This window comes from Lineus longissimus, chromosome 4 (genome assembly GCF_910592395.1).
Source record: "Lineus longissimus chromosome 4, tnLinLong1.2, whole genome shotgun sequence".
In the NCBI taxonomy this organism is placed as follows: Eukaryota; Metazoa; Nemertea; class Pilidiophora; order Heteronemertea; family Lineidae; genus Lineus; species Lineus longissimus.
In genome coordinates, this window is record NC_088311.1 from 25,443,090 (window position 1) to 25,470,813 (window position 27,724).

The following is a 27,724-nucleotide window of genomic DNA, read 5'->3' on the forward strand; positions in this document are numbered from 1 at the left end:
AAATAAATCTGTAGTACATGATTTTAAAAGGAGGCAAGGGCGAGTATTTGACCAGCCAACATGTACACTAGTGAAGTTACAGAGTTTTGTAGGGCAGTGCTATGCTTCCGATAGAGTGGAATGTTTGGTTTCTGATGCTGTGCCTTCTCCCCCACCCATACCAAACAACTCTCTAACTATCACTAGTGCTGCACCAAGCAAACAAGCCAGCTACGCCTCCTTCATACACAGCAGATTTTTTTGAAAATTATAGAAAAATATTTTTAAAAAGCTGACTGCACATTAACACTAACATGGCAAACACGTGGGAAAACAGCAATAAACCTTGTAGTGGGCTGTCATCAGAACCCAGTCAAGTTTAGCGTGTGTAAGTTCCGGCCTCATGTGCAATACCTGTAGGATTCCCTTGATTATCATGGAAATCTATCATTTAAACATTTACGCATTTTCTAATTGGTTCAGAAAATGGTTCTTGGGTTGCGTACGTACGCCAGACTATATACCCCCCCCCTCACCCTGTACGCATAGTGTATGGCCAGACTATACCCCCCCCCACCCTGTACGCATAGTGTATGGCCAGACTATAACCCCCCCTCACCCTGTACGCATAGTGTATGGCCAGACTATACCCCCCCCCCCCTCACCCTGTACGCATAGTGTATGGCCAGACTATACCCCCCCCCCCCCTCACCCTGTACGCATAGTGTATGGCCAGACTATACCCCCCCCCCCCACCCTGTACGCATAGTGTATGACCAGACTATAACCCCCCCTCACCCTGTACGCATAGTGTATGGCCAGACTATACCCCCCCCCCCCCCCACCCTGTACGCATAGTGTATGGCCAGACTATAACCCCCCCTCACCCTGTACGCATAGTGTATGGTTTTTCATAGACCCCCCTCATTGCGTACTTACTTAATGGATAGAACGCTTGCTTTCTACAAGACTGTTAAATACTGTAAGTAACTGGTCTGCTATATAACACCAAACCTGTACCAATCACTTATACACTTGACAACGACCAGGGAACATTGGCAGAAACGTTTTGTGCTAAAGAAAGTTTAGAAACATTAACCAAAATAAGTTATTTCTAGTTAAAACCCTTTCGACAAATGCCTTTCAAAGGATACTTAATGGATGTTCAAAAAAAAAATATATATATGATGGGAAAACATAAAACTAATGTTCTGTGAGAATTTCGTGAAATTAAGTTGTGCACATTTGCCTGATGTGAACGTGTCCTCTGCGCCATTTTAAAGTAATGGTAATGTCACCATATTACTCTCAATGGCAGATCAATCACCGTTTCTTCTCGAGTAAGACTATTGCTAAACTTAACATATCAAACCTACATAAATGATAATGAAGACTCTGGGTGTCTCTCTCTCTGTGTGTGACTGTCAGTGTAATCATCAGACGTCATCTTCAATGATCCCCATGTTGTCACAGACAACTCATTAATGTCATGCCAGTGTGACACATGGTGTGTGACATGATTTCATTGACTTCATTATCAAGCCAGCGTGACACATGGTGTGTGACATGATTTCATTGACTTCATTATCAAGCCAGCACAGCATGGTGGACTTCTTAACAAAAGTGATGTCACTACTCTATAGGAGGACTACCTAAAATGAACTGATTCTAAAAGTATGATAGTAAACGTTCTTATGTTATTTTTGTTGGTAAACAATATTTTCCTGAAAGAGTTAAAGCAGCATCCACTGTGTGTATACGCTCATCAACTTGATCAACCACTTTGGACAGCTTTTTCACAGAAACGAACCATTCTCAGCATTTTCCCACAATCATGCTCGCACAATCTCAAGTGTTTAATCTTTTGCAGCAACATTTTAGCAACACATCTTATTTTGAAATATTCACTTTTGTCGGTTCTTTAAATACTGAGTATGTTGAGCTCTTCCAAAATCTGAGTTGTGCCAGATAAGATTCAATACAGACACAGTGACAGACTCCAAATCGTCCCTCTACACTTAAGTATGCTTCTAGATGAGAGAATCGGCTGCCCCAGGCCCCAGATGGTCAGACTTGCATGCGTTACTTGACCTGAATGGCACTACCTTGAGTTTCTGACGTCGGACTTGCATGCGTTACTTGACCTGAGTGGCACTACCTTGAGTTTCTGACGTCGGACTTGCATGCGTTACTTGACCTGAGTGGCACTACCTTGAGTTTCTGACGTCGGACTTGCATGCGTTACTTGACCTGAGTGGCACTACCTTGAGTTTCTGACGTCGGACTTGCATGCGTTACTTGACCTGAGTGGCACTACCTTGAGTTTCTGACGTCGGACTTGCATGCGTTACTTGACCTGAGTGGCACTACCTTGAGTTTCTGACGTCGGACTTGCATGCGTTACTTGACCTGAGTGGCACTACCTCGAGTTTCTGACGTCGGACTTGCATGCGTTACTTGACCTGAGTGGCACTACCTTGAGTTTCTGACGTCGGACTTGCATGCGTTACTTGACCTGAGTGGCACTACCTTGAGTTTCTGACGTCGGACTTGCATGCGTTACTTGACCTGAGTGGCACTACCTCGAGTTTCTGACAATTTCTTTCCGTTCTGTTTGGCATCATCCTTCAGTCTATTTCCAGTTACTGAGCTGCCACGCCTGAAATGTAAGAGGACGGTTAACTCGTCTAAGTCACCCTGGAGAATCAGCTCCTCAACTTGTAGAGAATCACAGGCCTCCAAACTTGCCAAGAATCAGACAGGCTTACCAACTTGCCGAGAATAAGGCAGGCCTCCCAACTAACATGTACCAAGTTGACCTGCCCTGGGAAAGTTTTCCAATAAAACTTTTGAACAGAAGTTTTAAACAGAACCAAAATGTCCACATGGAGCATGACTTCATCTGCCAAAAAGTGATCACATCATAAGTAAAGAGCCATGTTTATTAATCAACAGCTGAATCGTGAGCAATATCAGGAAATATCACTTTTTACCCAACAGAGGACAACAAAACCACAAGTGGAAATGGGATAATGAGGCGTTTCTGTAATTGGCTTTCAGCAGGAACCAGTAGGTGGCATAATTGTGTTTACAACCTGGTTACACAAAGTATGGCATCAATCTCGTTTCTAGGATATAATTGGTATGTGACTTGCATGAGCGGGCCTTATTCATTGGACACCATTGGGCCAGGGTTTGTTGTGCCCAGATGATCCACTTCATGCTTAGCTGAACTGAGCTACTACATTTCTACGCAACACCTTACATCAGATGCATAGATACTGAAGAAGGTGGGAGGATGGAAAGATTGGGACGACCACGCAGAAGGAACAAACCAGTTAAGAGTTACTGCTGCGCAGACTCAGCCACTGTCATCATCTGTCTAACTCCAAGAGGTCGTCAGAGCATAAACAACAAGCACAGGATTACCTCTTTCTCTTGGCTGCATCACCCTTGTTCTCCTTATCATCACCATCCTCCTTTGCTTCACCATCAACCCGAGACTGCGACTCTGACTTCTGTGATTTAGAGGAGGATGCTGGCCGACTTTCTGGCCGACTTGTACCCTTCACTGATCCTGGAATTAAAGCTTCGGATGTGAGAAGTGTTGACGATTTCAGGCCTGAGTACCAACTGTCAGGGTGGAATAAGACCTCTTTATCAGGACTGTGATAACCCCTACAGGTGAGTCATAGCCAACAATTGTAGTCTCTTTTTGTCCAAAGTTAGTTACTGGGCAGGAAGAAAGTTGAAGATGGGGGCCATGGGCCCATGTTGAGTGGAGAATACAACTTTCCTCTAATTGCTGCCGTTTGCCCTGACAGATGCAGGAGCACGTTTACTCACCAGTTTCACTTAAAGAACTGAAAGTGGATTCATCCACATTGTTGAGTGTCTCCTCTCTGTCCAGCCCCTCCAGATAGGATGAGTAAGACCACGAGACCCTGTCCCGCTCGCCGTCAACTGACACTGCATCATCACCTTCACCGCCAAACGGGTCATAGCCAGCATCAACGTCGTCATCGCCAGGTCGAGGCAGACCCATGGCTTTACGGCGAGATTCTTCCTGTAAACAGATAGAGCAGACCATAGACACTACTCATTTTTATGAGCAGACGTCAACTGATCATCTTGAAGAGAACCAGACGTCTGGCCTCATGTGGGACCTCATGATGCTGCCCTGTCTACGTCAACTGGTCCCTTGAAGACAAACCAGATGTTTTGCCAACATGTGGGACCTCATGATGCTGCCCTGTCTACGTCAACTGGTCCCTTGAAGACAAACCAGATGTTTTGCCAACATGTGGGACCTCATGATGCTGCCCTGTCTACGTCAACTGGTCCCTTGAAGACAAACCAGATGTTTTGCCAACATGTGGGACCTCATGATGCTGCCCTGTCTACGTCAACTGGTCCCTTGAAGACAAACCAGATGTTTTGCCAACATGTGGGACCTCATGATGCTGCCCTGTCTACGTCAACTGGTCCCTTGAAGACAAACCAGATGTTTTGCCAACATGTGCGACCTCATGATGCTGCCCTGTCTACGTCAACTGGTCCCTTGAAGACAAACCAGATGTTTTGCCAACATGTGGGACCTCATGATGCTGCCCTGTCTACGTCAACTGGCCCCTTGAAGACAAACCAGATGTTTTGCCAACATGTGCGACCTCATGATGCTGCCTTTAAGCCACAGGTCTGAGGTCAAATCTCCATCAAACACCAGCATTACTTTTTTTCAATCTTAACATTTCATTAAACAATTTACCCTTTCTTTTTTATCAACCAGTTTCTTCTGCTTCAATCTCTCTTTCTGTCGAGCGCGTCTGCGTAATCTTTCTATCGTTGGTAAGATCTTGTCATCAGCGACACTCGAGCGGTAGTTACTGAAATCGTTCCAGTAAGCAAAGAGCATGCGGAATACTGACAACTGGAAGACAAATAAACAGAAATATTTCAAGCGGTAATAACATAAGTTTTATTGATACTAAATGACCGAGTTGCTCTCTCAAATGGTCAATGTGTCGTCCTTCCATCAGTTTTACCCTACAATCCATTTAAGGTTATGAGCTCAATGTCAGTCTGTTTACCATGAGTAGAAGTGGGGCTATACTGTCCATTGCGTTGGGTCTTTTAGATGCCCTGGGCCATACTGTCCATTGCGTTGGGTCTTTTAGATGCCCTGGGCCATACTGTCCATTGCGTTGGGTCTTTTAGATGCCCTGGGCCATACTGTCCATTGCGTTGGGTCTTTCAGGTGCCCTGGGGCACACTGTCCATTGCGTTGGGTCTTTTAGATGCCCTGGCACAGACACAAGTCACAATGGACAACACCTCAATACTGTCCAATGATGGACATGCAGGGCCTGAGTGTCTTTCTCGAATACCGGTGAGGTTTTAAACAGCTTGGCATGATAAAGAGTTCCCGGTGTCAGATGGGAACCCCACTGAATGAAGTCATTATAATACACCCACCTGGGCCTCCCTGAAGACGTAGGGTCCCATCTCGCGTCTCTTGTCGATGATCTTCTCCGCCTGTTCGATGGGTATATCAATCTGAAGGGAGGGCGGGATCTGTGAGTCGATGAAGCAGTTGATGATGTTGTTGATCTTGTTGATGATTTGAGAGTCTTCAGAATGCAGGTGGTACATATCCTGGAGAGAAAACACACAAGCCATCAGACAAGAAGAGCTGATAACTCCACTGAACAAACCAAGCCAGTCATACCTTGAACTTCTGCACCTCCTGCCAGAAGAGCACATCATTCTCCAGACTGTCACCTTTGATGGAGACGTAACGTCTGAACAAACCAAGCCAGTCATACCTTGAACTTCTGCACCTCCTGCCAGAAGAGCACATCATTCTCCAGACTGTCACCTTTGATGGAGACGTAACGTCTGAACAAACCAAGCCAGTCATACCTTGAACTTCTGCACCTCCTGCCAGAAGAGTACATCATTCTCCAGACTGTCACCTTTGATGGAGACGTAACGTCTGAATTGCTTCGACGAGACAGGGTTGATTAGCATCTTCCTGAAGGCGATGATGTCTTTGGAGGACGACACCCACTTGGACTCTAACATCTGGAAGAAAACCATTCAATGATTTTAAGAATGACCTGACTGGTGCAAAGAATTGCCCGACTATTAATTTAGCAGGGAAGGGGGGTTGGTTGGTGTTATTGATGTGACAGATGTACTTGGTGAGGCTGATATCCACTAAACACCAGTGACGTGATAAAGTCTTCTTGAATGTGATCGAGCCTATTCTTCTAACATTGTACGTTATAAATCTGTATATGATTCAAAAGATTTTGAATACATAGAAAAAACTCAGCTAGATCAGAGAACAACTGATGGAAAATACCTCTTATTATGGAGAAAATAAAGTTAGGCTGAGGTAAAACTTATCAAGTAAAACATGGCAAATAAAATCAAGGTGAAAAGTTTTGACCCTCAGCCAAGCTGACTTTGGTCATTCTGAAAAAAGGCAAAAGAACTTGAACAATCGATGAGAAGATTAGAGTTGATTTGAGTTTTTTTAATTCTGAAAAGTAAAAGTGAAAATATATCAAAACGTGCAAATACCAGTCGTTTTACCTCATCTTCATTGTCTTTGACTGGTTCCGTAATGTTTAATAGTGAGGTGCTGCCACCTATAAGAGCAGTCACCATTGACCGTGCGCGAGAATTGAAAACTAACTTGCGGAGTTTATCCTTGCGATGAAACTAAGATGTAATCAAATATAAGAGAAGACGAGTGATATAAGGTTGATATTGCTGATTTGCTCAACAAAGCTGCTTTCTAACTCTTTCATGTGCATCATCTTTTCTGTCACAATACCGGGAACGGGCCATTTTTCTTGAAAAACACTATTTTCAACAAAAATCAAACCAATCATGAAAGCTACTTTCATTATATATCTCGTGAAAGGTCTTTCTCAGCACTTCCCTTTGCTTCATAGCATCCAATTTAGGTAAAACACCTCATTTACAGTATTTTTAAAAAGAAATAAAGTTTTCACCCCTCACTGAATTCTGAAATAATTGGCAGAACTGGACATTCCACTACGATTTTTCTAGAAAGTTACAAAAAGTCATAAAAAACAACAGAGAAAATGTTCCTAGAACTCCCCAGCAGCAAACTGCATAATTGGGTAAGGCATCGGAAACCTCTTGGGCTGTAAATCTGAATTGACCTGACATTTTGTGAGAAAATTGTCTGCTAGCTATCACCACCATATATGCCCCACCATCACCCGTCCATAGTAAGAAAACATATTGGAACACAGCTGTTAGTAATCTTGAATGTCTGTAGTTGTCTCTCGGGTTGATTCCAGACAGTGCTCAGCACAGATTAACCGTAAACGGCATATGTTACTGGTGCCTGACTTACCCAATGCCGTTCAACAGTCTCAAAGAGTTAAGTCACAATTCAAAAACTTGAAGAAAAAATGTTGTTGGTATTCAAAACAGATGATATTGTGGGAGAAGCTGTTCATTCTGTTAACATTTTCTGTAACATTTGTTTTTCTGTACATACGAACTCTGCACAAGTAACATTAGGACAAACTCCAGTGTAACTCTTCAAGGTAGGAAGGTCATAAACTCACCCTCTGTACAGCGGCTGATTTCTTCTTTCTCTGCAACATGACGTCATCAACAACATCATCCATCCCAACCTGTGGGTGCTGCCTCTCGGCAAACTCATCCGTCGCCAAGAAGAGAGGCAGCCACTTCTTCTCGAGTCGCATGGCCACATATTTCTGAGCCTCGAGCAGGACTTGGGTGGGCGGGCGGTCCTCGAGGATTTTACCCCAGCCTCCGCCGGCAGCCATTACCTACAATTGAAGTACACAATTAGGAACGTTTCCTGAACTAAGTCATTTTCTTCATCACATAGGGATAGTAGAGCCAAATGGCTGGTTGTGATACATGATGTGCAACCTCAAAGACTAAGAATTGATTCGTTCCAGTGGACATCCAAACTCGTCCCGTCTCTAACATACCGTTTCCTGTCCCTCCTTCCCAGCAGGACTGTTTGGCCCGAAGAAGTATTTCTTGGTGAGATACTTGGTCCTGATATCCTTGGCTTTCTGATCTCTCTTCTTCTCATCAGAGTGTGAAATGCGGCGGAACGCCTCAATATCCATCCAGCACATCAGGTCCATACTCGCATAATTATCTGCCAAGAACTGGCGGAAACGCTCAAGTTCGATGCGATTATGGACTAATTTATCCAACGTGAATTCGCGGAACTCTTCGGGGATTCTGTCCAATAGGATTGGGTCGTACACAGGATCTTCATAGCCCTCCATTGGATCGTCGGGAGTGAGGCTGCGCTGCCTGATCAGGCCTTTCCGCTGCAGGTTAATCACGTATTTGTTTTTTGTTTCAAGGTGGCGTTTTACTTCAACTAGTTCAATCTGAAAAAGGTATTTTTTATTCACATAAATTTTGAAGTAATTTGTAGAATTCCAGCTTCTTAGGCCTCCGATTACAAATTTTGAAATGTATTATCATGGCAAATAATTATCAGAAAAGTTAGGAGGATGCTGACTCCCTGAAGGGTTTAAATCAAGACACCAAAAGTAGTCCTACCTTCTGGAATGTGGTCGAATCCATCATATTCATCTGTAACCAGGCTGAGTGAAGCGTCGTGATCACTGATTCCTCCACTGGGTCAAATAGTTCCTCAAATGGTGGATTGACATGACTTGAGATGTATCGCCGCACTGCCTTGGTGCACTTGAGGCTCTTCTGTGCGGACTCCACGATGTAGAATGCGTTGATGGACTGGGCTTTCTTGGAGAGGGCAAAGTGGTCAAACGAGTCTGTGTAAAACATCTTGTGGTATTCCTGGATGTCGTGCCAGAAATCTATACAGTACAACCAAAGCTGGAAACAAACGGAATTTGCACGTGAATTCAAAGTTTAGAATTCAAACCTTACAAACGCAGCAATTACAGGCCAGATTAGTTCTTACCAAGAGGTGGGAGAACAAGTAACCTCTTCACCAGATATGCCATGTCTGCCAGGAACAGTTTAATGCCATCACTGATGGAATCGCAGCCAAAATCATAACTCACTCTCGTAACTGAAAACAATTCACTCACAGTATTTCCAGTTGTATACAAGTACTTCTTGAAGAAATCACCAGCCTTTCCTTCTGATCCAAGCGCTTGTAACATGGCTTCCATCCGCTGCCCGCCAAAAAACACCGAGCTTTGACTACTCTTCTCGCTTGCCACTGATGATGATGACTTTGCCCGCGACCCTGCACTACTTTTCGCCGATCGAGATGTTTCTGATGCTGCTGATTTCGTCTCTATTTTTTCCACATTGGGAGTGACGACCATACCACGAACCTTGGAGCGACTGGAAAGTTAGAGTGTCGTTATGTTATGGTGCAGGACCTCGTTTGCCAACCTAAAGGAAGCCATGGCAGGAGCCATACACGATAACTCATCTCTCCCTCTCTTAGCACAATGAATCTATTCACACTTGGCCGAGGGATATTGCTAAAGGAAGCCATGGCAGGAGCCATACACGATAACTCATCTCTCCCTCTCTTAGCACAATGAATCAGTATTCACACTTGGCCGAGGGATATTGCTAAAGGAAGCCATGGCAGGAGCCATACACGATAACTCATCTCTCCCTCTCTCAGCACAATGAATCAGTATTCACACTTGGCCGAGGGATATTGCTAAAAGGAAGCCATGGCAGGAGCCATACACGATAACTCATCTCTCCCTCTCTCAGCACAATGAATCAGTATTCACACTTGGCCGAGGGATATTTTTCTGCGTTTTGATTTCATTTTGACACATACGAGCGAAAATTAGTGTCACCTATTGGGATGCTGATACCCTTTAGAATCAATAAGGTGTAGACACAGAATCTCTTTGATTTAATTGATTAATTATATTAAAAATCAACAAAAACGAAAGGTTATTCTTTGTTAGTATAAAACAAAACAAAAAATGACTGCTGCAAGGAAACAATCACTTCCTATTGAATATGACACAAACACCTTGTGTCGGCTACTAATGGAACTCTCCAGGTTTTTCAGGTGAAATGGTGAATTTGACTAGTAGTGATTACTCGTACCTGATTGGCTACCAGGAAGGGCATATTATCTATGACCTACTACAATCTCAAAGTCAAAGTTCTACTTGTTCAAGTTTCAGTCACCAATATCACCAGCTACTGCCCTAAAGGCTCTCAACGGGATTACATGACTGTATGAATCATGAAGCGGGATGCAGCCTACTTCTGGCAATACAACAACAGGTTTATTAAGTTGGGAAGGGAATTAAGTTATCAATCAATAGTTGGAGTCAAACGTTTGTAAACTGACATTCAGATTCAAATAAGGAGATAAGGTTGTCATAGACCAAAATGGAAGACAGTGAAGCATGGTTACTGTAGGATGGTTACATCCTTCGGCCTTGCAGATGATGTCAGCACGGCATAAGATACCATTTGGGATGTCAAATTCACGTCAGTGACCCATGTGGCACACTTTGTCATCGGCACAACAATGGTGGCAGTGAGATGTGGCAACGTCATCCATGACGTTATCCACATGTGTCACACTGTTGGTGACGTGAGCAGGGTCAAGGACATGGATCTCTCACCAAAATAGATACCTCAAACATCACGGCCTTGATTATGCAGTCTTACGGCTACTTACCGGAACCAATAGCTAGAAAATGAATCATATTTAAGTTGAGATATAAGCAGCCACATAGATGAAATGACTTTATAAAGGGTTTCGGCTTAGAGCCGTTTCGGTGAGAGGAACTAATTGTAGTTCACACTTTTTCAAGAGTCCAATCGTTGAGATTCGAAGTCATGCAGGACTCCTAGAGAAGGTTTGATGACAGGGGGTCAAGGGGCATGTATGCAGGATTCCTAGAGAAGGTTTGATGAAGGGACAGGGGGTCAAGGGGCATGTATACAGGATTCCTAGAGAAGGTTTGATGAAGGGACAGGGGGTCAAGGGGCATGTATAGTAGCTACCTTTAATGAAGGTAGTTGTGGACATAGCTTGTTTACTCCTGCCACCATCTTTGGAATTGTTACAAACATGAACATGCACTTAACTGAGGGGCCATGCTGTCACTTTATGGGGGGGGGGTGAGTATGTGTTGTAGGAGAAGACTCACTTTACTCCACCTAAAATCTTCGATGGCCCCTGTGCGGACGATGTCACTGACATGTAGTCCTCCTCATCAGAATCCTGGTCACTCGTCTGCTCTCGGTCCTGAGGTTCAAACTTTGGTATGTTCCCATTGGCAAACTTCATGGCGGACGGATGATAGCGGCGCTTCCAACCGATGGTAGGCTGGGTGCGAGGTTTGCCATCCGGCTGGATGAGAGAAGATATGTTTATGCAGACGGAGAGAGGATTGTAAGCATGGGTTAGGCAGTTGAACCAAAGTTTTTTATCAATCAAAGACTGCATTTTTTGGTGATGTTGGTTCATTTTGAGCAAAAAAAAGTGAAAAAAATATTTGTACTTAGAAATTTTTTCAGAAGTCAGTCAGTTAACAATTTTGAAAGATTTTCAAAGTCAAAAAAGTTTGGGGATGTTTCTTAGTCATTCCAAGCAAGTAAGCATATGGTGAGAAACTAGCCTCACCTTTTCCACTGGCGGCGCTGGTTCTGGTATGGCCGGGGTGATTTCAGGACCGGAGGTGGTGCGTAACCTTGGAGCGCACGACTTGGGCCGCAGAGGTAATAGTGAGATGACAGGTGGGTCGGGGAAGGGGCCGTTATCTTTGGCAGTTTTAGGACGGCAATGTCGTTGGTTCAGGTATAAGGGGTTCTTGTTTGGATCTGTGTGCAACTTCTGCTTCAGGAGGAAGCGCGGAGCCCTGAAAATGAGAGATGATGTGTAACATTTCCTTTCTGTCACACCTGACGCTTGCACCTGTGACCATGATGGTCCGGCTACAGGCAGAAATCTTTCAGGATGTCCAGCTCAATCACCCCGAAACTTGTAAAGCGTCGACCGTGTGGGTTGCATGTTGACTTTTACAATCACACAGGCAAGAAAAAGGATCAAACAGTCTTACCAGTATAGAACCAATGGTTCCACCATTATATTCTGTGCCTGGAACAGTCGTTCTAAGGTCCAGTTGGATGGCTCTGTGAGGTGTAAAGCTTGCTTGGTCTCCTGTGGCAGCTCCATCAGTGCCCCATGTTTCTGATACTTGTCCCGCATCACATTTAGGTAGCTAGGAATGATGGCAAAAGTGATCAAATAAGTGAAAATACTTCCAATTCATGAGTAACATAACAGTGAATACCAAACTGAGGGGGGAGGTGAAGAAAAGACCAAGAAAGATGAGGGGGGAGGATATTCGATACGGTATTGATATTGTCCTCCAAACTTGCTCCATATCTCAAGTGAATAATTCATCGTGATCCACTTCTCAGTTTGTTTATTACCTTCCTCATAATGGCATCTGATACATGTTTCATGTTCGCCCATATCCTTCATTGATTTATAACCTAGACGCGATGATATTATGATCAAACATGATCAGATAGGTGAACCTATACAGATCACTGATCGCAATTTCTACATTACATTTTTTAATATTTATGGTTAATTTTATTTTAACCCTTTCAATGCCAGGAATTAGGCTTGAGATGGTATTGACGCCTTGGTGATATTCCTTATTAAGAGGAGGTGTCTGTGGGCAGAAGTGTCCCAAGATAACATTGTCCCTATATAACACCCTGCCCTGTACCCTATGTTTTCTTAAGGCGATATTGGCAATCACCGGCACTGTGTCCCCTGCCTGACCTCAGGCAAGAAGGATAAGTGCTCCTAAACTGACAGATTATTTTCACACTAAATTATTCATTTACATTGATCTGCAATTGCCCCTTGGCACAATCGAAAGTGCCAACATTTCTGTGGCATAACCCTTGATATCTGTCTAGGTATGCCAAACCATTTTCACTCACTTTATCTGTTTCATTATTCATAAGAAACTGACTAGTCTGAATTCAAAGAGTTTGTATGAAACGTCTCTTGTTGGAACTTATTCAAGACCATGAAGAACTCACATAAACAACAGCCACCAAAGAAACAGCTTGATCACTGGACATATCCATACACCTCGAGGGGGGGAGGGGGGAGTCTTTTGCCTTTCCCCAAACTAAATAGCCTTCCAGCCTTGCATACTGATGGCTAAGGTAATAACAGCCAGCACTGAATTGATTCAATATCAGCGATTTCTAATCATTCTTTCATCAGCACCCTGCATTGAGGCAGAGTAAATCAATGTGACTTCATAACGGTCGCTTCCATCAGATTCCATTAGCAGAGTCAATACTGTGGTCACTGCCAAGACTTTCACATTCAATACAGAACGGTCAACAGAGTCAGCTCAAGCTAAAAGGTCTCCAAGGTTGAAACTGACATGAGATTTGGATGTGACGCTGACAGTGCCAATTACCTGGGGCTGTGATCAGTATTTCCCACAGCTGGGTGCAGCCTAGAGCACACCATGAATCTGAAACCTGAAGGGGAACACTTGACTCTAGACCATGGGGACACTTGTACGTAGAACTTCCTCATGTCATCTCCATGAGTTAGAGAGAGCAGCAACACTTTCAATGAAGGCAGATTTTATGGCTAGCCTGACGGTTCTGGCTAAGAAGAACATCACTACTAGTTATCAGGAGTTAAACCAAAGGGAAAGACATGCACATGGTTTCTAGTATTTGAAGAAAGCTTACTTACTTTTGCTGCTGTTGGTATGTCTTCATGAAATGACCCCGGTCGATGTCAAGCCAGAACTTCCAGTTCTTCTCTCCCACGGTACCAGTTAGAAATTTCTGAAATTCCTCGATTCCCTTCCGCGTCACCAAATCGTGCAGTTTGAATTTATGGCGCCGGAAAAACGAATCAGCTTCTTCGTAATCCTCTTCACTGTCAAGTAAAGAATCGTCGTCACTCTCACCACCCTTTTTCTTCTCCTTTTTCTTCCCCAAAACTTTGGCTAACTCTTCCTCTGCTCTCTGGTCATGATCAGGCTCGAGCTCACAAAGAGACACCCGGTCTAAATCATCCATCGTCAAATTCATAAACTTCTTATCGGGAAAGACGCTCTGTAAGTCTTCATAGTTGGAGACCTCATCTAGCTCAGTGTTCATTACATTTGCCAAGGAGTATCTAAGGACAGTGCCCGTGATAACGGAGCCCATTTCATCAATGTTTTTAAACGTGAGCGTCTCAGAGTCTTTACTGCAGACTGAAGCTTCCGAAGCATTGCTTTCATTGTCTTCTGGTTTCTCCCTTGGCGCCACCTCTGGGATGATGTAAACGGTGTTTGTTTGTTCTGGAATACCAGGCTCCGCCATGATGCATACCGTCTCAGTGGGGCGAGGTGTCACGGGTTTGACAGTCTGTTCGAAGAGTCTGCTGTTGAGAACAGAGTCCTCCTCAATATCGTTTATAGAGTACATGCTAACAGTGGTTGTGCGGCCTCCACTGATGGCACTCCCTTTCCTGGGACTGTTATACCCACTATCAGTCCTGCGCATACTCTCCACGCTGCTTAGCGCACTCATAGGCCGAGCACTGTAGGGCCTACGAAACGACGTCCCACTGACAGCACTGACCGGACGCAAACTAGGCGTCGACGGTGTCACATTCATCTTTTGGTTAATCCTGGCCTGGGAGACCCATGCCTCTGTATCTGTTGTCTGGGCATTCCCCATACACACATAACAGTCCTTAAGGAGCTTCTCCTTCTCCACTTCCTCCCGCAGCCGATCCTCCTCGCTATCCTTACGTTTCTTTGGCCGCGGAGCATGGTCAATCCGTAATGTTACAAACTGGCCTTTCTTACCCTGCACCTGAGCTTGGGAGACGAGTTTTGCAAGACGATATTCAAGGTAGCAGTCACTCTCCAGGAACGAGGGCAGGCGTTCTTTCTTTATCCATTCTATACCCTGTTCTTTATTCAGTGCCTGAAAAGTGAAAAGTGTAGCATGTATTTACTGGCATTTGCCTCAAAGGGTAGGGAAATGATTGTGACTAACAAAGTTAGCTGATTGAGTGACAGGATTGTTGGCAGGGCCTCTCTCTCTCTTGGCACCCACCAAGCTTACGTGTGCAATGGGAGGAGCCTGAAACTGACCCTAGTGATCAAGGGTGCAGTCATGTAGGAATTCACCACAAAGTGAAAAAGAAATCAGTCTTTTTTAGTGTTCACTGTTTAGAGTGTATCTGTTGATGTTGGGGCTATTGGCCTGTGCCTTAGGCGAGGAGGAAAGTCTGTCAGAATCTGCTCATTCTGGGCATCTCTGTTTTACGTTTCATTCAAGCGGCAACCAAAGGAAGGGGACTTGCCCCACAAGAGATCATTCAAACACCACAGCTCTTTGAATATCTTTCACTAAGAAAATACAAACACATAAGTCAACACGACATTTGGCTGAATAAGCACTACATGTAGACAACTGCTCCACAAGATAAACTTGGCCTGTTGACTTTTCTTGGTGGGTTCACTTTTAAACAGTCCCTAAAAGGCCTGGGGAGGATTAAAGTCATATAACATACTTGGGATCATGGTGACCTAGTTAACACTTGCCAGGTAAAAGTCAAACTATTCTATTCTGTGTGAAATAACACTAGGCAGACAGGCGGCACAGACATCTGCATCAGGACAGAACATACAGGCAGACAGGCGGCACAGACATCTGCATCAGGACAGAACATACAGGCAGACAGGCGGCACAGATATCTGCATCAGGACAGAACATACAGGCAGACAGGCGGCACAGACATCTGCATCAGGACAGAACATACAGGCAGACAGGCGGCACAGACATCTGCATCAGGACAGAACATACAGGCAGACAGGCGGCACAGACATCTGCATCAGGACAGAACATACAGGCAGACAGGCGGCACAGACATCTGCATCAGGACAGTAGAGAGTTGGTTTTGGCCAGAATGCCTACCAGCCTATCAGCTTGTGGCTCTTACAAGTGAATGGAAGGCGTTGCCGCTCTTGTACCTGTCAATCAGCGGGTGGTTTCAAATCATGTGACATCTGACTGAATCATTGGTCTGCCAATGATAGAAACCGCAGACCGAGCCTACCTGGACAATGAAGGATGTATCAATCTCCTCAAGATCTGGCATGACTTCATCTTCAATGGGAATCAACGGAATGGCCACAAAACTGTGATGTTTAGCCACGCGGTAGATCTTTGGCGTGCGTTTTGACGAGCGTACTGCTGCCTTGATCTTCTTTGAGAGGTCTTGGTGAGCATTGTTGACCACCTCGAAGCCTCCAGTGTCTTTGTTGAAGCAGAGTTTCTCGGGGAAGGTCTGAAATGTGGAGAGGAGCAAATAGCAGAAATGAGCATCTTGAATTCAGACCCACAGAGATCTGAGAGCCTAGCAAGGCACAAACTTCATTTTCAGGCTCTTACAATGACACACTACGACAAGCTCAAGCTTGTAGAGAAATAGCTTTCAGCTCAGTCGGTAGAGTGCTTGTTGTGTCAACCTCCGGGTTTGGGGTTAGAATCGTGTTCAGATGTAGGTGTTCTCCAATGTTACATTTGGGGGTCAGATGAGAACGCTGGGTTAAAGGATGGTTGTCATCCAAGTTGGCATCTTTCGTGTGATGTTGAAGCTGCCGTCATGTATCCCCACTGTCTAGACATTGACTTCCTCGGACAGAGGGAGTATGTGATAATGCCACACTAATACAAGCCCGAGCTTGTGGGGAAATTTGACCAGTCATGGGGTAGAAAGATCAGTATAACCAGTAATGGGTGCAGAGGAGATCCAGAAATCCTCTTTGAGACACCATCTATAGTAGTGAAAGCTGATGTACTTACTGGTAAACTTAGATAGTGGTTGAAATATTCCACAAACAAGCCATCTGTCGCCAAGGCGTCTTCCTGAAAACCAGTTGAACCATGGTTACCATCGGGTAAAAAAGATGTATTTGTGTTTTAGAGGTGGAGTGCGTCATTTTACTAGGAAGTAAGGCCTATACATTTAAGACCTCAATTCATTTGATATTAACCCTCAGGCAGTTTATGGCACTGTTTACTCAGACCACAATAACACAATTAAATCAAAGTGAGAGTACTTAATTTGAAAATATTATAATTGTCTGAGATGAGAGAGTTTTGAGTGTCCCGTACAGAGGCCTATCATGAAACTTGTTTAGGAATGCGATGGTTATTAAAGTAAAGTACAAGCATAGTAGCTTTGCAATGGTGGAGTGTTTATATCATTTTAACTAAGTTTGACTAACTTCTCATAAGGCTCAAAGTAGTAAAGTAGCTGGTGCATGTGACATTCTGCCCCATCAAAAAAAGATTATCAGACTTCAAAACAGACCAAAATCTTTCATCAGGCCCAACTTTTCCACTCAATATGAAATAAAATCTCTTTCCAGACTTGCACAACCGAACATTGTTGATGTATAACTTTCAAGATTAAATCATTTTTGTTGACAAAGCCATATAAGTTCATAAGCCTCTACAAAACAACTTTTACATGACAAAATATTGTTATTAATTTGTTCACCGGTGAACTCTTTAGGCTTTCGTAAGCAGAGCAGAAGCATGACCGGTACACATGAATAAGTCAAGGATTAGGACAACGTCATGTATTATTATTATTATACATTTAACTATAATTTACGCCACGGTACATATTTGTATTTCAGACTATGCCGAGAGACAGTCATGGTCTGTTTAAGGTACAAGAAGTCTTTTTTACCGGTACAAATTAATTTACTGCACAACAGGATACATGAGCCTATCTTGTCTCCTAATAGTCTTCAAAGTACAATATTGGGACAAATACCATTATCACTGTTCTGGTGACGTCCTAGAATGATTTTTCAGAAAAGATTCTACCAAATTATGTTAAATGAGCTCTATACAGACAATGGACAAAGTTCTGTCAAAAAGTAGCATTTTTTAGTGAAAGAATGCTGTAAGCTCCTTATTTAAAGTTATTGAAATGAAATTATTACAAATGAGAACAAAATTATTTTTGAAATCAATGAGTTTGCTACCTGATGACAATCAAAAATGTTTGCTGTAGTGTGAGGAGAATATCACTGAACACAGGTTTGATCCATACAGAGCTGGACGAATATTGGAACTTTCCCCTTTCAGAAATAGTTAAATGAAGTAGGCTGTGATTAATGATATCATCTATAGATCATCCATAATGAATGTAGCATGCATGTTTAGCAACAACAGATCATCGATACCATTGTCAACGCTGCAAAGCTCTGCAATGTGCCGGCATCATTAAACACTTCACATCACTTTTCACACAACTATTGGTTTTAATTCTTGCATCGATCAACAGTATTGTTTAACTGGGTTAAAACAGACACTCAGGAATAAAATCAAAAGTGGTCACTTAAAGAATGAGCACTTTTTAGATTTCGATTATCTTTATCAAACCAGATTTTGGGCATTTTTTGCTATAAATGTTTACTGCTGGCCCCATTGCTCCTAAATAGTGATGACAGATCAATACTGATAGGGGCGATGCATGGTTATCTCCATTATGTTGGATATGGAACATATCACATGTTGTGATGAAATTCCTGACAGGTAATCAATAGCAGAATGAGATGTCCATATCTGTCATTCTGCTCTTGATACAAGAACCAATGAAAGAGATGTGACTGATCATAGACACAAAACAAACAATTAACTGATTATGATAAAACATTAAATTGAAACTTTGAAGAAATAGAATAACACTACAATTATTGAAATCAACAACATCTCACCAGTTTCTTCCTCTCTTCATATATATCAATCTCCATGTTTGTTTATATCCAACACGCCATGTTATAGATGCTCACCACTAACAACATGTCTACCCTTAACTTTCCCACAATGCATTGTTCAACAAAGCCTAGTTAATCCTGACAAAACACTAAAGCCTATGCGGCACTATTAGGAGGAATTATAGACAATCTGCCCTCGCTCGCCTATGCTAGATTTATGACTGTCACAGTAAGTGAGCGCACCCCACTGGGTTATTGATTTCTCATTGAGAATATCTCCAATGATTTATTCATTCTTTTATAGTGTCGACAGCAAAATTAGCATTTGTTTTCTTTTAGAAGTGAACTAGACCAATGTCACCAAGGGTAAATCATAGCGGAGGCTGGACATAAAATTTGTGTTTTTCTTTCTGATTTTTCATGTTGGGTCCAACATGAACTTTTTAAAAGAAATATTGAAAAAAAATGGTTTTCCAAAATGGAGCAAATATGGGAAAACTGTGTTTCTGAAAGCAAAAATTTTTTTTGGAAATTTTGGAAGAAATATTTTGAGGGGATTTTTCCACCAAAAAATTCTCAAATTTTCATGAAAATCATGAATGGGAAAAATTTTTTTTTGTTTGTTTGATGGAATCAGAGTTGGGCCACAATGCTATGCGTATAAAGAAATGTTAAACATGTATGTTAGGCACACTGCCTCTCTTGTCTGTGCAGAAAGAGAGAGACAGCTAGGCCTTCAGGAGACTGCCTCTCTTGTCTGTGCAGAAAGAGAGAGACAGCTAGGCCTTCAGGAGACTGCCTCTCTTGTCTGTGCAGAAAGAGAGAGACAGCTAGGCCTTCAGGAGACTGCCTCTCTTGTCTGTGCAGAAAGAGAGAGACAGCTAGGCCTTCGGGAGACTGCCTCTCTTGTCTGTGCAGAAAGAGAGAGACAGCTAGGCCTTCAGGAGACTGCCCCTCTTGTCTGTGCAGAAAGAGAGAAACAGCTAGGCCTTCAGGAGACTGCCTAGAGCTCTTGTCTGTGCAGAAAGAGAGAGACAGCTAGGCCTTCGGGAGACTGCCTCTCTTGTCTGTGCAGAAAGAGAGAGACAGCTAGGCCTTCAGGAGACTGCCTCTCTTGTCTGTGCAGAAAGAGAGAGACAGCTAGGCCTTCGGGAGACTGCCTCTCTTGTCTGTGCAGAAAGAGACAGCTAGGCCTTCAGGAGACTGCCTCTCTTGTCTGTGCAGAAAGAGAGAGACAGCTAGGCCTTCAGGAGACTGCCTCTCTTGTCTGTGCAGAAAGAGAGAGACAGCTAGGCCTTCAGGAGACTGCCTCTCTTGTCTGTGCAGAAAGAAAGAGACAGCTAGGCCTTCGGGAGACTGCCTCTCTTGTCTGTGCAGAAAGAGACAGCTAGGCCTTCAGGAGACTGCCTCTCTTGTCTGTGCAGAAAGAGAGAGACAGCTAGGCCTTCAGGAGACTGCCTCTCTTGTCTGTGCAGAAAGAGACAGCTAGGCCTTCAGGAGACTGCCTCTCTTGTCTGTGCAGAAAGAAAGAGACAGCTAGGCCTTCGGGAGACTGCCTCTCTTGTCTGTGCAGAAAGAGACAGCTAGGCCTTCGGGAGACTGCCTCTCTTGTCTGTGCAGAAAGAGAGAGACAGCTAGGCCTTCAGGAGACTGCCTCTCTTGTCTGTGCAGAAAGAGAGAGACAGCTAGGCCTTCAGGAGACTGCCTCTCTTGTCTGTGCAGAAAGAGAGAGACAGCTAGGCCTTCAGGAGACTTTTCAATTCACTGATCCATCCATCACTCAGCTCGTTGCCTAACTCTCTCTCTCTCAAGACAATACAGATGAAAGGGGTTTGTTGGTGTATTACAGGTTTATACCTTGTGGTATCACAAGAATGTGGGCATATGAAACAAATACTTACAAATTCATCCAAGGTTATTTCAGGTGGATCTGGAATGAAAAAGATGGATAATTTAACTACACAAAAAGGCTACTGGTTCGTCACTGGACTGGGGGGGGGGGGGGGTGTTTCTGAGTTGCAATGACCTGAGCTTCACTTACTTACCAACCTTGTGTAATGTGTGCAAGGGGAGCATCATGCACATGACCCTTGTATGCCAGGATGTTCTGTTATAAGCCATGAGGAGAATAAAGTCCAGTTTTGTGTCCAAGAAAATGGAAAACCTAGGCTAGACAATTTTTCAGTAGGCCTACTTGTAATTGATAAACAGCCTTTTTCTCTCCCTGGTAATTAATGTCACTGAATGATTTTGCATATTTCAGAGTTGATATGATTGAGCAGGCAACAGCAGGAGCCCAGCAAGTAAGAGTCACATTATGGTCATGACCTGCCCACTGGCAGACCTGGTCATTATGGTCATGACCTGCCCACTGGCAGACCTGGTCATTATGGTCATGACCTGCCCCTGGCAGACCTGGTCATTATGGTCATGACCTGACCCTGGCAGACCTGGTCATTATGGTCATGACCTGACCCTGGCAGACCTGGTCATTATGGTCATGACCTGACCCTGGCAGACCTGGTCATTATGGTCATGACCTGACCCTGGCAGACCTGGTCATTATGGTCATGACCTGCCCACTGGCAGACCTGGTCATTATGGTCATGACCTGACCCTGGCAGACCTGGTCATTATGGTCATGACCTGCCCACTGGCAGACCTGGTCATTATGGTCATGACCTGACCCTGGCAGACCTGGTCATTATGGTCATGACCTGACCCTGGCAGACCTGGTCATTATGGTCATGACCTGCCCACTGGCAGACCTGGTCATTATGGTCATGACCTGACCCTGGCAGACCTGGTCATTATGGTCATGACCTGCCCACTGGCAGACCTGGTCATTATGGTCATGACCTGACCCTGGCAGACCTGGTCATTATGGTCATGACCTGACCCTGGTAGTTCTCGCGTGTTGTTGTGTTCTTCTATCAGCCAAGAGTTAAGACACAGCTAGAGCACATGTAACATTACTGCAAACCCATTCATTTCGACAACATTGGAAAAATGCATCAGTTGAGATGGGAGATGAATATTTCATCTTGATCATCAATCACCGCATTCCCCACCAAAAACTTATTATAGAATTCATTTGGAAATGACAAATGAATATCATAATCTTCGCTCTTACACATCGAGTCCGACAAACCGGCGAGTGCATGCAATGTGCTGACTCGGAAGGCATCAGTGCCAGAGTACAGAGTGGCAACTGAATGCAAACCCCATTCATGATGGGAATACAGCGTTTCAGACATTTGATGGAGATTGACATACTCGCCTACAAATGACCGAACATGAAATAGAAATTGAAGCTAACCAATAATATCATCATTTGTGATCAAATAATTAACACCAGCCATTCAAAGAAATCAATTAGGCAACCTGGAACACAGATGAATAAAGCTGACTGCAGGCCAAACCTAGCGATACAGTGCTGCCATCTCTGAGGATTTCATGTCACTAAAAGCGTCTGGCGAAACTTGGATAACCAGCTGGAGGAGTCCTTGTGGCGGCAGCGAAAATGAGTGAAATTTTCTAGGAAGTTTGACAAGTCCGGAATGAAATAAAATAAAGATTGTTGTTTACTTGAGGGATGGAATAAGCAATGCCAAACGCCTCATCAATGCGTGAAAACTTGTCAAAATTTTCAAAGTCAAAAAAGTTTTGGGACTGATGATATTGGTGATGTTGGTTCATTTTTTTAGCAAAAGGCAAAAGTCAATTCCGTCATTCGACTGACCTGGTATTCGAGGATCATCCTGCTTGCGCAGGACTGAAACTCTGGTCAACTTAACCAGTGCTGTATATTTCTCTAGAAAAGGTATAATATTTCAGATAGAGGATAGGATATGAACATGAAAACAAGTCAGACTGTCGTATTTTTGCTCTACTTTAAAACCATCGATTTTTTTCAATGTATTTTTTCTTGAAATAAAAAATTATTTACCTACCTGACCCGGCTGATTCAGTGCAATATGTAACTGTCATTTTGCTGAGAAAATTGTCTTGCACTCCATTAATTAGAAAACATTAGCTTTTCAAAGATTGTCACCATTTACCAGCTGCCATCCTAACCAAGCAAGTCCGAAATACCCACCGGCACTTTTATTCAACAGTCGGTGGTGGTGGGCGGCTGGGGCCTTGTGTGTCTAGATGCCAACTACTTGTTCCGTGGTAGGCTTATTTCCAAATGGAAGAAAGTGTCAGAGTCGTCTGAGCTATTAACATTCTAAGTTCCATGATGGGGTAAAGAGGACTTGTTGTTGATATGCGGACTTCAAATTGGTGTTCCAACCTCAACGCCGATGCAGACAGGTAGATTCTCGTGTAACCATGTTAACGATGACGCTATACGCGGATCAGCCAAGCAACTACTGATGCAAGCCCAGCAAAAAAGCCATGACCAAGACTAAGATGATATCTAGCAAAAGCATCACAACACAACTAATAATCATATTGCCTGACCTCCGAGATCTCTGGGATACGCCCAAGTAGTAAATGTTCTCATCGTTAAATTATCTTCCTCCAGAGTGAAACACCAAATAAGCACTGAGGAAACTGAACGTCATCAAACAGGGAAATATTGTGAGAATAACTTGGTACAGCTTCACGGACGCTTCACGGTCCGTATCACTGGAAATCCTCCTGAAGTAGTCCTCGTTGATCCTTGGCACAGTAAATACACCACTGAAAATGTCTCTGCATGATATGAAACATTATGATATTGATGTATTAGCCATTCAAGACACCAAACCAAACATACCGTACAAATGTTGTGATAACTTCAAAAGAAAAACACTAAATGAATGGCAATATCCAATCAGTAGCAGGGACAAGTTAGTCCAACATGTCGTATTATTTATCCAACTGTTTCGAATATAGCATTACATACATGTATTTCTACACCCAACCAACAGCCACGGGCGATACGTATGAGTATGCGCGTATTTCTCAATTGTAATGCGTGAAAAACAGCCAAGTGGAGCTTAGGTAAGATGATAATCGGTCAGATCTCTTCAGAGCTGAGTGCTGCTTTGGGCAAACGAATAGATATCAATGGGATCAACTGATATTCCCGAAGACTCGCGAAAAGAATGCATAATCCTTCATCCTATCACAAACTGATGGCTTTTTTCTTTTTTCTTGTTTCGTTATCTCAAGGAAGCTTTCTTTCTCTGATGTAATTTCCAACAGAAATCACGCCCCCCCCCCAACAGCCCCACCCAACGAATCTTCTTGGCTGAAGAAACAATTACTAGTGCTATTAAATAACGATCGAGTTGGGATTATCTAATTTCCTAGGCTAAGGTTCCTTAGTAGCTGTTAACAGGCCTGTTGATATATTGATAGGCCAACTCAATCACCAGCTGACATCACTAGGCCTACTCGTGGACGACGACGGATGAATTCTGTTACCGCCAAGCGAAGAGAGCGCAACCTCTGAGGGCCAAGCTCTGAGGGCCAAGCTCTGAGGGTCAACCTCTGAGGTCAAAGCTCTGAGGGCCAAGCTCTGAGGGCCAACCTCTGAGGGCCAACCTCTGAGGGCCAACCTCTGAGGGCCAAGTTCTGAGGGCCAAGCTCTGAGCGCCAACCTCTGAGGGCCAAGCTCTGAGCGCCAACCTCTGAGGGCCAAGCTCTGAGCGCCAACCTCTGAGGGCCAAGCTCTGAGCGCCAAGTTCTGAGGGCCAACCTCTGAGCGCCAACCTCTGAGGGCCAAGCTCTGAGGGCCAAGTTCTGAGGGCCAACCTCTGAGCGCCAACCTCTGAGGGCCAAGCTCTGAGCGCCAACCTCTGAGGGCCAACCTCTGAGCGCCAACCTCTGAGGGCCAAGCTCTGAGCGCCAACCTCTGAGGGCCGACCTCTGAGGGCCAAGTTCTGAGGGCCAACCTCTGAGCGCCAACCTCTGAGGGCCAAGCTCTGAGGGCCAAGCTCTGAGCGCCAACCTCTGAGGGCCAACCTCTGAGCGCAACCTCTGAGGGCCAAGCTCTGAGGGCCAAGTTCTGAGGGCCAACCTCTGAGCGCCGACCTCTGAGGGCCAAGCTCTGAGGGCCAAGTTCTGAGGGCCAACCTCTGAGCGCCAACCTCTGAGGGCCAAGCTCTGAGCGCCAACCTCTGAGGGCCAACCTCTGAGCGCCAACCTCTGAGGGCCAACCTCTGAGCGCAACCTCTGAGGGCCAAGCTCTGAGGGCCAAGTTCTGAGGGCCAACCTCTGAGCGCCAACCTCTGAGGGCCAAGCTCTGAGCGCCAACCTCTGAGGGCCAACCTCTGAGCGCCAACCTCTGAGGGCCAAGCTCTGAGCGCCAAGCTCTGAGGGCCAAGCTCTGAGCGCCAACCTCTGAGGGCCAAGCTCTGAGCGCCAACCTCTGAGGGCCAAGCTCTGAGCGCCAAGCTCTGAGCGCCAACCTCTGAGGGCCAAGCTCTGAGCGCCAAGCTCTGAGCGCCAACCTCTGAGCGCCAACCTCTGAGGGCCAAGCTCTGAGGGCCAAGCTCTGAGCGCCAACCTCTGAGGGCCAAGCTCTGAGCGCCAACCTCTGAGGGCCAAGCTCTGAGCGCCAAGCTCTGAGCGCCAACCTCTGAGGGCCAAGCTCTGAGGGCCAAGCTCTGAGGGCCAAGCTCTGAGGGCCAAGCTCTGAGGGCCAACCTCTGAAGGCCAAGCTCTGAGGGCAAAGCGGTTGTTGCCCAAGCAATCACATTATATCTAAACGGCGAACTGTTAGCCTTGCAACGGTTACCCCTTGCAACATCTCACACAATCATCAGGCTCGTACCATTGCCAATACCCATTGATTATTTCCTTAATAAATTCATTATGATAAATAAATGTTTTCTGAAGAAAGCAAAGCCGTGTTTTTCTTTGCCGTTGATTGAGTGAGTCTGAAGTATGTCTTGGCAGGGCCACGTGTTATGTGCTGCTGCAATTCTTAGTAATATAGTCTGGCTTGTACATAACATTCTTGTTTCTGAAGAGCATTTGAGCTATTTTTGCTTCTCAGAACAGCCTTGCTTCTTGCTTCTCAAGAACATTCTTACCACTCAACATCTTGCTTCTCAAGAATACTCTTGCTTTTCAAGAACAGCCTTGCTTCTCAAGAACATTCTTGCTTCTCAAGAACGTTCTTTCATTCTAACTAATGGTATAGAACCAAGGGTATGCCATCTAAGAGTGTCGTACATAGGGAATTGTAACATTGATACATATTGGAAGCTACGACGACCAACTGAAGTCATGACTAAAAACGAGGCGATCAAAAAGGAAGTTATTTGCCGACTGTTGGTGCATAAATGCACTGACAACGACACACGTACACCGTCGCCGTGAGATTGATCATTGTAAAAGGATCATTTTATAAACAGAGTTTGACTTTTAGCATTGAATTACTAATGGCTAACCATAAAGAAAAGTAAATAATTATTCGTGTTTCTCAAATACGGTGCTTTACTTTCGGTAGTAAATAACATTATTTGTATCAATAATTTGATTATTTAGGCTCGAGAGTGCTAATAATGATATATTTATTGTGTTAAATGGTCTCTCGGTTGCTATCTTAGGATAAAAAAATGATAGACTTGAGAATGCAAGCTATTTCTAATGATTTAGACCGCAGCATTAGTCACTCTAGAGAAACTGTGTTCAATAAAGTCGTTTATATGAATCATCAAAGACTTCATGAAAACTAGAGAAATCATGCTTTTTTGCTAAATGCTGCCATCAATAACGACGTATATGGTTGTCCTAAAGAGAGGCAACTTTCAAGTGTTGGGACCCTTCCCATTTCAAACCAACTTTCTGACGGTAGAGGTACATTTAGTTCTTCTGCCTTAATACGATAAACAAAGGCAAACGTAACACTCATAGATCCTTCTTATCATATTCCCATTAAGTTATGGTTTGTTGATAAGTGTTGCATTGCATTGCATTTTTCTTAGTTGTGTTCGAAACATCATCACGTTTCTGAGCCCTAGTTATGACGAAAGTACCCACCAGATAAAGAGACTTATTGTTGGGCGTCAGGGAACTCTATTGTTTCAGCTGTTTTTTTACTTACCTGATAAAGCAGTCACGACAGTAGCTCTGTCCTTAGTCATCCTCGTTAAGTTATCTTAATACAAATGACAAGAAAGGAACACTTCATGGATCATAATCATCAACAGAATACTTCATGCATCAATCCTCAATAATTGAAGACTTCATCCTAATCCAAATCGACCTATTATGATTTACTGTCTTGAGAAAGCATGCTCTGGCGTTGCTAATGTGGTACTTCCATTAGAATATGAGTGGTTATTCAATCCATTAGAATATCAGTGGTCATTCAAGAGTGGAGACTGCGCCCAATATAACACTGTTTCTGATCAAAGCAATTATCGATATATTCATATAGATTTTGCCTGATTGCTAAGCAAGAAATCGTAATAGGTACACATAGCGGGGAACTGTACACAGAAATTTGTGGTCAGTTAGGCCAGTAGTGTAAAAATGTTTGGTTGATGGTCTGAATTCATCCATTCTATGGTTGAATATGACATCTTTATCATAAAAGCTTTCATTCGGTTGAAATGTTTGAAAAAAGTTGTACATTCAATTGCACATAGCCAAGCCATTACCGTACTTCGCCAATGGCCTTTGATATGAATGAAGGTTTTCTCGATAACTTTGCTATATCTTCCGAGTGAATGTTCAAGAAATGAAAAGACAGGCGCACAAACAAGCAAGCGTCGGTCTACCAAAGAAAGAGTTTGCCTCATTGACCATCCACGGGTTTACAAGCCACGAGAGGATCTTATAAAAAATCTGTTACTCTCCAAAGATATATAGAAAAACATCATGCCTATTCGCTCATGTCTCGTACGTAGACCACAAACTTTCAAGCCGCAAGATCCGGGTGGCTCTTTTTGAGGAGGAGGAAAGGTATAACCACACTTCTC

At 44.0% G+C, this 27,724-nt stretch overlaps 1 protein-coding gene across 3 annotated transcripts; it reads right to left on the reverse strand.

The window, feature by feature from the left end:
• Window positions 1-938: 938 nt before the first annotated feature.
• On the reverse strand, window positions 939-27,250 carry LOC135487095 (regulator of G-protein signaling 22-like). 3 transcript variants are annotated; one of them, XM_064770455.1, is made up of 19 exons: window positions 26,845-27,250; window positions 20,699-20,727; window positions 16,867-16,929; window positions 16,118-16,348; window positions 13,748-14,979; window positions 12,066-12,227; window positions 11,630-11,864; window positions 11,154-11,356; window positions 9,096-9,357; window positions 8,581-8,877; window positions 7,989-8,405; window positions 7,593-7,820; window positions 5,955-6,063; window positions 5,805-5,857; window positions 5,455-5,634; window positions 4,748-4,909; window positions 3,826-4,045; window positions 3,409-3,556; window positions 939-2,638 (listed from the first exon to the last, which is right to left on the reverse strand). In XM_064770455.1, the coding sequence occupies exons 1-19, from the start codon at window positions 26,882-26,884 to the stop codon at window positions 2,539-2,541; spliced, it is 4,371 nt and encodes a 1,456-aa protein (XP_064626525.1). In that variant the 5' UTR covers window positions 26,885-27,250; the 3' UTR covers window positions 939-2,538. The 3 variants fall into 3 exon arrangements, with proteins under 3 accessions (XP_064626525.1, XP_064626524.1, XP_064626526.1); XM_064770454.1 differs by lacking the exon at window positions 5,805-5,857 and having other exon boundaries at window positions 5,902-6,063; XM_064770456.1 differs by lacking the exons at window positions 5,805-5,857; window positions 20,699-20,727; window positions 26,845-27,250 and adding an exon at window positions 18,798-18,981 and having other exon boundaries at window positions 5,902-6,063.
• Window positions 27,251-27,724: the final 474 nt, after the last annotated feature.